The 11,503-nt window shown below is 37.9% G+C and overlaps 1 protein-coding gene across 1 annotated transcript in view; it reads right to left on the bottom strand.

Annotated features, from left to right (window-relative positions):
* Nucleotides 1–1,883: 1,883 nt before the first annotated feature.
* RELL2 (RELT like 2) overlaps nucleotides 1,884–11,503 on the bottom strand; it is a 46,976-nt gene continuing 37,356 nt past the window's right edge. The window contains exons 6-7 of the mRNA XM_026683198.2: nucleotides 10,537–11,073; nucleotides 1,884–3,149 (exon numbers count right to left, since the gene is read on the bottom strand). Coding sequence (XP_026538983.1) covers nucleotides 10,545–11,073 — 529 coding nt within the window. The 3' untranslated portion in view covers nucleotides 1,884–3,149; nucleotides 10,537–10,544. The remainder of the gene's footprint in view (nucleotides 3,150–10,536; nucleotides 11,074–11,503) is intronic.

The raw sequence follows: 11,503 nt of genomic DNA, 5'->3' as shown, positions 1-11,503 counted from the left end.
TGTATAAAGCTGAGCTGATCCTGATGTCAATTAAAAAGATACTCTTTTGGTCTTTTTAGCTGCCAGAAAAAGGGAGTGGGGGAAAACAAGGCATTCTTGAAATGCCTAGATAATCACCTCAGTAGGGCCAAAGTTGTCGGAGCATAAGAAGGTTTATGGAGAGCATGATGAAGACGTATGTGTCCCATTGGAGAAGTCACATCCAAGGGCTGGGGGAAAGACCAGGGTCAAGGGAGAAATGTATGATGTGATTTAGTATTGGCTGCACCCAGCCACGTGCCAACATGGCAATTTCTAATAAACCAATTTACTTTTTCTGAGATGCGGCTTGAGACTTTTGATTTGAATGAAGGTGGATTTGTTAGAGCCCTGACAGCCAACCGATACTCTAAAAATTCAACATTCTGGGATACCTGACCCCCGGCCTCTTCAATTGCTTCCCGACACCTGGAATGCATGGAGATAGATTAAAATGGCAGAGGGGGGCCTCTCGGAAGAAAGCCTGCTAGAAGCAGCCCAGCTACAAAAAAGAAGCTGAGGATGTAATCACAAGTGAAGCTGAGAGGCCTGAGCAAATAAAGGAAACAAAACCTCCCACAGCTTTGGAAGGTGAGCTCCCCCAGCTTAAAAAAGAAGGAAGGGCCCTGAGTGAGCTGATAAGAGTGGAATGGATGTGGGACTGGGAACAAGACAGAGCCCCAAAGCTCCTGTCGGGATCCCTGGGGAGATCCATAGAGCAGCTAAGGAAGGAATTTGACCATCATGCTGCCCAAAACAGAGGGGACCTCCCACAGAGCCTTCTGATGTGAGGAGAAGTAGGCGAGATTACACCCTCCTCCTCTACCCAGCAGAAGAAGAAAGAGCTCACAGTGGCAACCAGTGCCTCCCACACGCAGCAGGTATCTCCTTCCTCCTTCTGCATGAACTAGAGCTAGGGAGGAAGGTCAGCCACCTCAAGCACAGATTTACAGAGTGCGAAAGGAAGAGGGCAGAGCAGAGCTCTATGAACTGCCCCTGATCAGGGGGAAACTTGATGGGGACCCAGACCAGCTAGCTCTATTCCTTGACTCAGCTAAGATCTACCTAGAATGTTATGGACACCTCTACCCCTCCCCTAGAGCCATGGTGAATGCCATTTCTGAGGGGCTGGAGATAAAAGCAAGAGGATGGCTAGCAACCCTCCACAAGAGAAGCCCGCCCCCCAAATGCATGACGCAGATGACTTCCTACGACTGCTAGAGGCCAGATTTCAGGAGGCAGAGGATGACCCATATGCAGAAGATGAACTCAGCAACCTAAAGCAGGGAGGGTGACCCATCAAGGAACACATCCGTGAATTCAGGAGAATTAGTGGGAAGCTACCCCTTTTGCCTGAATGGATGCTGTTTCATTTTTTCAGAACCAGCCTGGACCACCTCTGCTACATACGTGACTCTTGAGAAAGGCAAATCTTTCTGTGTTGTTTCCTTTTCCAAAGCAAGCAACTTTTCATTGCTGTCCTAGAGGCAGGAGCAGTGGATAGTTACAGTGTTAGTGCTGGCTGAATCAGAAGTAGCGTATCCACCCACCTGTCAACAGCCCTCATCAACTGTTTTTAAACTGAACTTGCAAGCTAGTGAGAAAATCTGCATCGGGCCCAGGAGCTTCCTGAGGTGGCAGGAGAGTCTCTGTAGATTAAATACCAACAGATTTATTTCATAGATCTAGCCATCTGTCCATTTCCCCCCTATTCTCATTCTTTTACTGCTTTCTTCAGAGCAAGTAGTTCATGTGTTCTATTTTTGAAAAGCAATAGATGTTGAACCATTATATTTTTCCATATTTACTGCATTTAAATGCGTTAGTATTATTTTGATTTCACACACACAAATATCATGTAGGATTTATATAATGGCTTTTTAATTAATATTTACAGAAGAGCATAATAGGAAAATTCTAAAGGATTTAGTTGATCCCCAAATTCAGATTCAAGTCTTTGCTCCTAGAAAGAAAAATCTATCCCAAATTTTCATGTGATCCTCCAAGGTTTTTTTACTGGGCACGGGTATCTGACATGTACACACGTTCAGACCTTTTGCGTTAAACACCACAATGAAAAAGCTCAAAGCAAGTTGCTACTTCACTATGTTATGGAAGTCAGGCTATGTTATTATCATTTGTGGAAACAAAAACAGTATTCTGTTTTCCTACCATTAGGTAGGAAAATGCCTATTTCTTTATTGCATTCCTAGAAAAAGTGTCCTTCCCCTCTGCTGAGACAGATTTGTATTCAATAAAGAAAATGCAGTTCCTCAGTCGCAAGATTTGTTTAATGCTTGGCAATGTGAGATACAACTCCATTGCTCCTGGGTATACAGCACTTACAAGTCAAATACTTCTTTAATAAAGACCTCAAAGTCACTGTGTTTCAAAGTTAAAATGGGCACAGGTATGCACACAATTCTAAATAATTTAGCTGTTGTCTTATCTGAGTCATTGCATATGCAAAGAACACAGAACCTTTTTATCCTATTCATCCCCCTACATGTCTGAGATCTCTTGGGATCTGGAGGATGTGTTTTGCCCTCTGAAAGAAACAAGTCAATGGTGCTTCAGAAATATGCCACCCAGAGCTGCTAGGGAAACCCTTGTGTGAGAGATGTATGCCAACTACCATGAACTAGAATAATTTGTTAGTTGCTTTTTCTATTGTTAACAGTAGAAGTCTATGAGACTGGAATTGTTGCAAGTACCCCATACTGAACTTCAGTATGATGAGTAGAATTCTTATCAGTGGAGACATGCTTATATATCATGCTCTCTTAAAAGACACATAATAGTAAAAGATTGACTTTAGCAAAGTTTTCAAGAGTACAGAGGGGCTTGGATTTCCACTAATGTTTGTTTATTCTAAACATGTTCCTATCCTTGTGATTATTGTTCTGCTTTTGCATGGAGAATGATTGTAATGGGAATATGGAATTTGCCAGCTTTACTGATGACAGTAGCATGTTCTTTTGGTGGTCTGACCATTCCAAGTAAAGAGTAGCTTTTCCAGCCAGGATTATTCTGCTTTGATGTTGCAACTTCATCCCTGCAAACCTGAGGTCCATTCCATGTGGATCTCTCTCCTTAGCAACTCATGCTAAGGAGCATGCAGTTCATAGGACCTGAAAGAACAAAGATGGTGAGTGTCAAAATGCCATTTTATTGGTGTCCCATTGCAAATCCATTCCCAGCAGGATTAAGCACTATTCTAGGCTTTCTACAAGCCTGATGCTGTAATCTTACCTGTTTGGTTTACTTTACTAATGCCCTTGACCTACCCATGGCAGGGTTTTGTCACTTATATAAATAGAAATTAAAAATTAGTCTCATCAGTTAATAGAATTTATTTAATTCTGTTTTCATAGAATAATCATGATGATGGTTAAAATAAGCCCTCATAGAGGATTATTTGAATCTTTATTGAAATTGGCCTATTCCCAGCATACTGAACAGAATAAAGAGGAACGTGTGCAGATTTCTAAGCTCAGCTTTCATTATGAGGTTTCAGTCTTTCCTGAATTATTTGTGTAAATCTTTAATTCATTTTAGCACATCTCATTTTCCTAGGGATTAGCCAAATCTTCTAGTTCCTGTGGCCAATTATAGACAAGACTTATATTAATCAACACCTATGTAAGTGAAGAGTTAAGATGGCTCTAGTATGCAACTATTATACAAGAATGCTTATGGCAGGAGCCTACAACCTCTGGGCTACAGATGACTGCATGCACACAGCACCATTTGCTTGAGTGGAGGTTGAGCACATGTGCACATGCAGTTCCCATTTGTGTGAGCAGCGGGCAAGTGGATGCATGCACACAGCTTGATTTGTGTGAGTGGTGGACGAGTGCACATGTCAACTCATAAAATATTTATATGGTCTTTTTAGAGTTGCCAACAGAAAGCGGGGGGGAAAGGGGTTTGAAAGAGCAGTGTGGCAGCTTGGAAATTGAAAGTGCATTCTATAAATAGTTTTTCAAAAATAGTAACTAGGTGACTGAAGTTTCTGCTGTGCAAATATCTAATGGGAGAACATGATTGATGACTCATGGCTATGGATGTGTCACATTGGAGAATATGAATTATGATACACCCAGGGGATGGGGGAAAACCAGGGTCAAGGGTGACAATGAATTATGTGTCTCAGAGTTGACTACACCCAGGCAGTGCCAGACATGTTAACTCCCAATAAATCCTTTTGAAGTTTTGGAAGTTTGGCTCGAGACTCATGATTTAATTGGGGTATCTGCCGGAATCCTGACAGCACACATGCACACAGCTCTATTTTTATTGTTAAAAACCTGGGCCAGGAGTTCAGCCAAGCAGTGGGACCCCAGGTAGCGGCCCCAGTTCTATTCAGAGAGAAAAAAGATGGATCTCTTCATCTCTGCATGGATTATCGTGCTCTGAAAGCGGTATGTATGGAAAATGTGTGTCTGATGAAGGACATGCTGGCCCACTTGGCAAAGGGGAAGGTTGTTTTTTTTTTTTTTTACTAAACTGGATTTATGAGAGGCATACTACCACATCAGGATCAGAGGAAAGGGATGAATGGAAGACCGCTTTTAATTGCCCACTTGGTTGCATTCAATTTAGGGTGCTTCCCTTTGGGCTACAGGGGGCACCCGTAGTCTTCATGCAGCTGATAAATGAGGTGCTGCATGAACACTTATATAAAGGAGTACTGGTCTACTTTGTGACATCTTAATCTACACTGAAATGAAGGCAGGGCATGTGAAGCGGGTTAGGGATGTTCTCAAGAAACTGTGTGCTGCTAAACTTTAAGCCAAACTTTCCAAGTGCAAATTCCATCAAGATAGATTACATGGGGTACTGGATCTCCCATGAGAGGACTGAAATGGACCCAGAGAAAGTCTGGGCAGTGTTAGAGTGGACTCTGCCTTGCACAAGGAAGCAACTACAGAGCTTCCTGGGATTTGTGAACTTTTACCAGCAAGCCATCCCCTCATTTGTTCAGATAACTCTCCTTATCACTAATCTTTTAAAAACTAAAGACAAGCCTAAACCTAGCCAACCATTAAAGTGGTCAAATGCCAAAGCCACATTTGAAAGGTCGCAGTGCCCCGAGAGTGAACTATTATCAAGTTAACATCTCAGAGTTTCTCAAAACACGTTTGCAGGTATTATTGGCTACCGAGGGACTGGGGGATTGGGTAGGGTTTGAAGAGGGAAAAATAGCTTGAGGCTTTGTACGGGCTTTTCAAATTCTGCCTGACTTCTCTGCGATCACTTTCTCTCAGTAAAAGTTTCTTTTTTAACTGCTACCTTTTCAAAAGTCATACTTTTCTCAGAAGATAGCTGAGACAGGTCCTTACAACATTACTTTTCAAGTTCATGAACCTGTGTCTAATGGAGGGACACTGTTCCATTTAAAATTTTGCAGACTGCACACTTGTTTCTTTAATAGGTTAAACTGCTCATTGTATTCTCAATCTACAATGACAATTTCAGCTTTGTTTTCTAGAATTTCAGTCTATAGAGTAACTTCCACTGCCTTACATATTTATGTAGCCTTTTCTGCCATTTGGGATCTGCTAAGACCTTTACACATCTTTAACAGTGTTATCCTTTATTTTAAAAAAATCTTTCAAATTATAGTTCAGTGTAAATTTTAAATCCTTCGTCCACATGAGTTCCCATTGTTTAAGCATTATATTATGCCAAAATTCTTTGCTCCTTGAATCATGTTTTGTTTCACATATTCATTCTCCAAATTCAATTTCAATAATAGTTTATAAACCTCGGCAATTGCATGTTCATCATTACCACACAATACAATTTCAAATTAATTTTTTCCAAGATCAGACCCATAGTTTTTTTTGTCTAGTTTAAATCTTTCAATATGTAAATCTATGACAGACAAATCCTTTTGACTCCAACTTTTCTTTAGATTTAAGAGTATATTCACTTTGATTGAAAGATATTATTTTTCCATACATCTATTCTTGGAAAAGAAACAAATGAGATACAAAGAAATAGAAGATTAAATCCTTTTCTCCTGCACTGTTGTGTCTATTTTTATTGAAGGACAACCGCAAGCTTTCACTGTGGAAATTACTGTGGGGACATAACTAATGGTTGGACTAATATTATTATATTAATCCTTGGATATAATCTTATATTTCCATTGGATAATCTTTCGCTTTTCTTTCTTCTTGTTTTTTTTCCTTTTTCTCTTTTTTACTCAATTTTTAAATTTTAATTTTTTTTTAAAAAAAAGGATTTTTAAACTTTTTATTTTGATCCTACATACTTATTTTTCCATAATATTTTTATATTCCATATTTTGTTTTCTGGATATAACACAGTTTTATTATTCTTGCTGTTTTTGGTATATCTACTTCTTTTTGGAAAGTACAATAAATGTGAATTGGATTAAGGTACAGAAGAACCTGAAGAATTTGGGAGAAAACTTTGCTGTGGATTATAAATTGCTTTTGATTTGCTGACTTGATTGGATCTTACATGACAGATTATAAAGAAGTTATAAAGAGACAACAAACACAATATCTCAAAATGAAGAAAGCAACAACATCTGCCCCATCTTCTGCCTCTTCCTCAACTACTTCAGGTCCTGCCAGACAAAGATCTCTGGACATTATGTTACAGCAAGAAAAGAGGGTTACAATGGAAGCCGAGATTAAAATGATTTTACAAGCTGTACAAGAACAAATAGGGAGATTGGAAGAGAAAGTAGGGAATGTAGAGGGGAAGGTAGCGAATGTAGAAGAAAAGGTAGAGAACATTCAGCAAATGATGGTGAAAAATGAGGAATGTATGGGAAAAATAGAAGAGAGCAGACATAATAGAAAAAGGAGAAGGAGAAATGGGCTGACACTAGCAGACCAAAATAAGGAGAAAAAAAATTTCTTGTTGGAAATGGATCGCACCAATTTAAGATTTCAAAATTGAGGAAGAAAAGGAGGAAAATTTAGCAGAAATAATGGCAGACTTGTTGGCAGGGACCTTGGAAGTGACAAAAGAAAAAGTAATGGTAGATATAGATGAAATATTTGGAGTACAGACCAGACACACTGAGGAACAAGTTACCAAGGGAGGTAACAAGTTAGATTCACAAAGCGACAAGAACATAAATATTACAGAAAGCAAGAGACGATACATTGAAATACAAGGGAAGGCGATAACAATTTTGAAGCAAATACCAAGAAGCATCAGAGATTTAAGGAGGGAATATCAATTCTTGACAAAATGTTTAATTAAAAGAGGGATTAATTTTAGATGGCTGACACCAGAGGGAATAATGGTGACATGGCATGAACAGAGACACAGGCTAGATTCAATAGAGAAAGCGGAGCAATTTTATGACCAGTATTTTAGAGATGAAGAGGGAGAGAGAGTGAGGGAAATAGAAGAAATCAAACAAAGAGAGGAAACTGTAGGAGAGAGAAGACAAAGAGGAGAGGAAAGAGAACAAGAAGAAAGAGTGATAAGAGAAGAAGTTAAACCGAAGGAAGCAAGGGAGATAAGAGCAACAAGAGCAATAAATGCTTATTATAAATAAGAAGCAATAAAATTGATGTCAATTAATATAAATGGACTGAATTCTGCAATAAAAAAACATTTTTAATAAATTAGCGAAACTAAAATCGGGTATAATTTGTTTACAAGAGGTACACATTAAAAACAACATGATAAAATATTGGACTATCCCCAAAATGGGAAATTATACATCTCCCTGGCACAACAAAGAGGAGTAGCACTATTTATTAAAGATACAATAAAAGCTAAACAAATATCTCAAGATAATGAAGGGAGGGTGCTAATGGTGGAAATAATGATTAATTATAAACAAACATTACTAGTGGCAATATATGCACCAGATGAGAATCAAGAAGAATTCTATGATAATTTACATAAGAAAGTAATGGAACTAGAATATGAAAGTATATGCATCCTAGGAGACTTTAATCCAATAATGGATGCTGAAATAGTGGATGCTGAAATATAAAACACAAAAGATAAACAAAAAGGACAGGAAAACATTAGGAACATGACCTAAGCTGATAAATAAGATAGAGGAATATGGAAAAGTGGCAGGACTGAAAATAAATAAGGGGAAAACTAAGGTACTGGTAAAAAATATGACAGAGAAACAAAAAATGAAGGGAGACTCAGCCAATCTCATTGAGTACATGTTGTACTCTGACAATAAAAGTTGATTTGATTTGAAAAGAGAGTTAATGGAGAGATTAGATATTCAGATTGCAAAGAAAGTAAAATATCTAGGGATCCAGTTAATGGCCAGATGTGGAACAATTAAGGAAGATAATTACTATAAATTAAAACAACAAATTAAGACAGACTTGGAAAAATGGGGTAATATGCAATTATCATTAATAGGAAGAATTGCAATGATTAAGATGAATATATTACCAAAAGTGTTGTATCTGTTTCAAACAATTCTGATAAAACTGGAGAAAAAAATACTTTGAAGATATTAACAAAATAGTATTGAAATATGTATGGCAAGGGAAGAAAGCAAGAAGTAACCTTAAAACGTTACAGGATGCAAGAACCAGAGAAGGGTTACCTAACTGGGAAATATATTATCAGGCCACAGTACTAACTTGGATGAAAGAATGGATTAAGTTAAGAAACACAAGGTTGTTGACACTGGAGGGACATGATTTGCAATTGAGTTGGCATGCATTTCTATGGTACAGGGGAAGTAAGATACATGGTTATTTTTGAAGATATTTTATTAGGAATGCTTTATTGTTAGTATGGGACAAACTAGAGAACAACATTATCTGAAAATTCCAATCTGGTTATAAACAATGGAAGTATATCGGTAAAATGGGAACTATTGTTAGATATAAGGATATATTGAATGAAAAGCGTGAACTCAAAACCAAACAAAAATTGAATGAACAAGGGGTTGATATACATTGGTACTCATATATGCAAATACAATCAAGATATGAAAAAGATGTTAAAGCTGAAGGTATCCACAATGAGTTGACAGAACTGGATAAAACATTAACAGGAACGGAGGACAGTTGATTTAAAAATTGTATTGTTATTTATTAGGTGTCAAACTAGAAGAAGAGCAAGTAAAGGAAACAATGATAGCATGGGCGAAAAACTTTGGGTACACTATAGAATTAGACAAATGTCAGAAGCTATGGGAAAGAAATTATAAATTAACAATATCGACAGCATACAAAGAAAATTTGTATAAGAAGTTTTATAGATCGCACTTTGCACAAGCAAAACTGGCAAAGATGTTTAAAGACAAATCAGCCAAATGCTGGAAGTGCCATCAGACACCTGGAACATATTTACCATATGTGGTAGACATGTGTGGAAGCCAAAAGATATTGGACAAAAATACCTACATGGTTGGAAAAAATTATAAACATATAGATTTGAAACCTGAAATATTTTTATTAGGAATGGTACCAGAAGGTCACAGCAAAGAAGAAACATACTTAATTATTCATGTATTAACAGCAGCTAGGATTGTATTTGCTCAGAACTGGAAAAGCGATAAAATACCAGCAGAGGGGAAAGTGATTGAGAAAATATTTGAATGTGCAGAAATGAATAGATTAACACTGGCAATTAAAGAAAAAGAAGAAACTGAATATTACATGGTATGGGATCTATTTCAGAGGTGGTATTCAGCAGGTTCTGACCAGTTCTGGAGAACCGGTAGCAGAAATTTTGAGTAGTTCGGAGATCTGGCAAATACCACCTCTGACTGGCCCCACCCCCATCTATTCTCTGCCTCCCAAATCCCAGTTGATTGGCTGGGCTTCTTTTGTTGCCCAACACAGGAGAACGGAGCTGGACAACAGGTTAGTGGGGTGGGGAGGGAATGGGATTTTGCAGTAAACTTCCCCCAGGAATGGGGAGGGAATGGGGATTTTGCAGTATTCTTCCCTTGCCACGCCCACCAAGCCATGCCCACCAAGCCATGCCACGCCCACCAAGCCACACCCACAGAACCGGTAGTACAAAAAATTGAATCCCACCACTGATCTATTTTATCAATGGTTGGAAAATAAAACAAGTTAAAATAGAGTAGATGAATATATAAAGAAATAAGATTGTAATAAAGATAACAGATATAAGAGATAATGACTTATAAAGAAAACATGATTATTGTTATATTGATAAGAAAAATACTAATTACAATTGTTAGTACAAGATATATGTACCCAGTCGACACACTGTCTGAATGAAAGATGGAATTACTGTAAGTATTTAAAAAAAAAAGTATACTTATTTGGCATTTCAATTTCCCTAAAGATATTGCCCTTATTTCACCATTTTCACAAGGGAATTTGTGCAACACTGTCCCAGCTCTTTCAATAGCCTCAGCACACTGTATACGTTTAGAACTGTTGCACTAATCAATATTTGATTCATATTTTTCGAATGGCTTTATATATTGAAAGAACAAAATTCGGATTGTGAATTTCTAGATGTACATAGGAGAAAACAAGAAAGAAATTAGAATACCTGATGCCTTATGCCATTTGCTGTACTGGGCACATTTCCAGTTTGGGTCCTATTGAAACTCGTTGTTTGTTGTCTGGTACTTCATAAGCTACGCTCTGATGGCCCACCTGTTCAGCATTGTTATCCTCCTCTAGCTCTTCTGATGAAAGGTCTTTGGGTCCTGAAGTGGAGTTAATCTCAGTTGCATAACTAACAGCAGAATTTATTGCTTCTTGTGAAAAACATGCCTTAGGGTATCCTCCCTCTGTTTCATTTATGGCTATATTTGTATTGGCTATTAAATTTAAATGAGTCTCTGACTGAGTTAAATCATCTGCAGTAGTCTCCTTTGGTGGTCTTTCAGAATCTGGCTGAGCTAATTTTCTTTCCTGTGCTCCATCTGTATGAACAATTCCATTCTGTGACCCAATCCATTGAAGTTTCTCATTGCTATTAGTCTTCTGATATGTATCAGCTACATCTGGCTTGTTCTCATTAAAAGATTCCTCCTGGGATCCATGGGAAGTGGGTTTTTTCTCAATATGGGTGACACGAAATCTGGGGGGGAAAAAGACAGATCACTCAGCATCAGCAAATTATTCAGAAAGAAGCTACATCATTTTTGTTGCCTGATGAAGATTGGATTTTAAGATCCAGAGACAGAATCTAAGTCTCAAAATATGATGGGTTTTGTTAGTCCCCTCCTTTTTGCTGAACTTGCAGAATAATTATTATTACATTCTTTCCCATGTTTTAATATTGATTTATTTTGACTTGAGCAGAAGTCAGGGAATGGGCTTCGTGTGGAAATTTACCTAATTGCTATCTATCCTTTCTATTTCTTAGCTTGTTCTCTAAATTTCCAAGGAATTTGCCAATTGGAACATTGAAATCTGAACATCTGAATACTCTTGCTGCATTGGAATGCTAAACATAGCTACTGATGCTTCTTCATTCCCATTTGTCTGTCTATGCTGTTTTTCAGTAG

Source organism: Notechis scutatus, chromosome 3 (assembly GCF_049901735.1).
Source record: "Notechis scutatus isolate UNSWTSFEM ecotype Mainland chromosome 3, rNotScu1.2, whole genome shotgun sequence".
NCBI classification, from domain to species: domain Eukaryota; kingdom Metazoa; phylum Chordata; class Lepidosauria; order Squamata; family Elapidae; genus Notechis; species Notechis scutatus.
The sequence above is the reverse complement of the archived record's forward strand: the minus strand, read 5'-3'. Positions and strand labels throughout refer to the sequence as shown.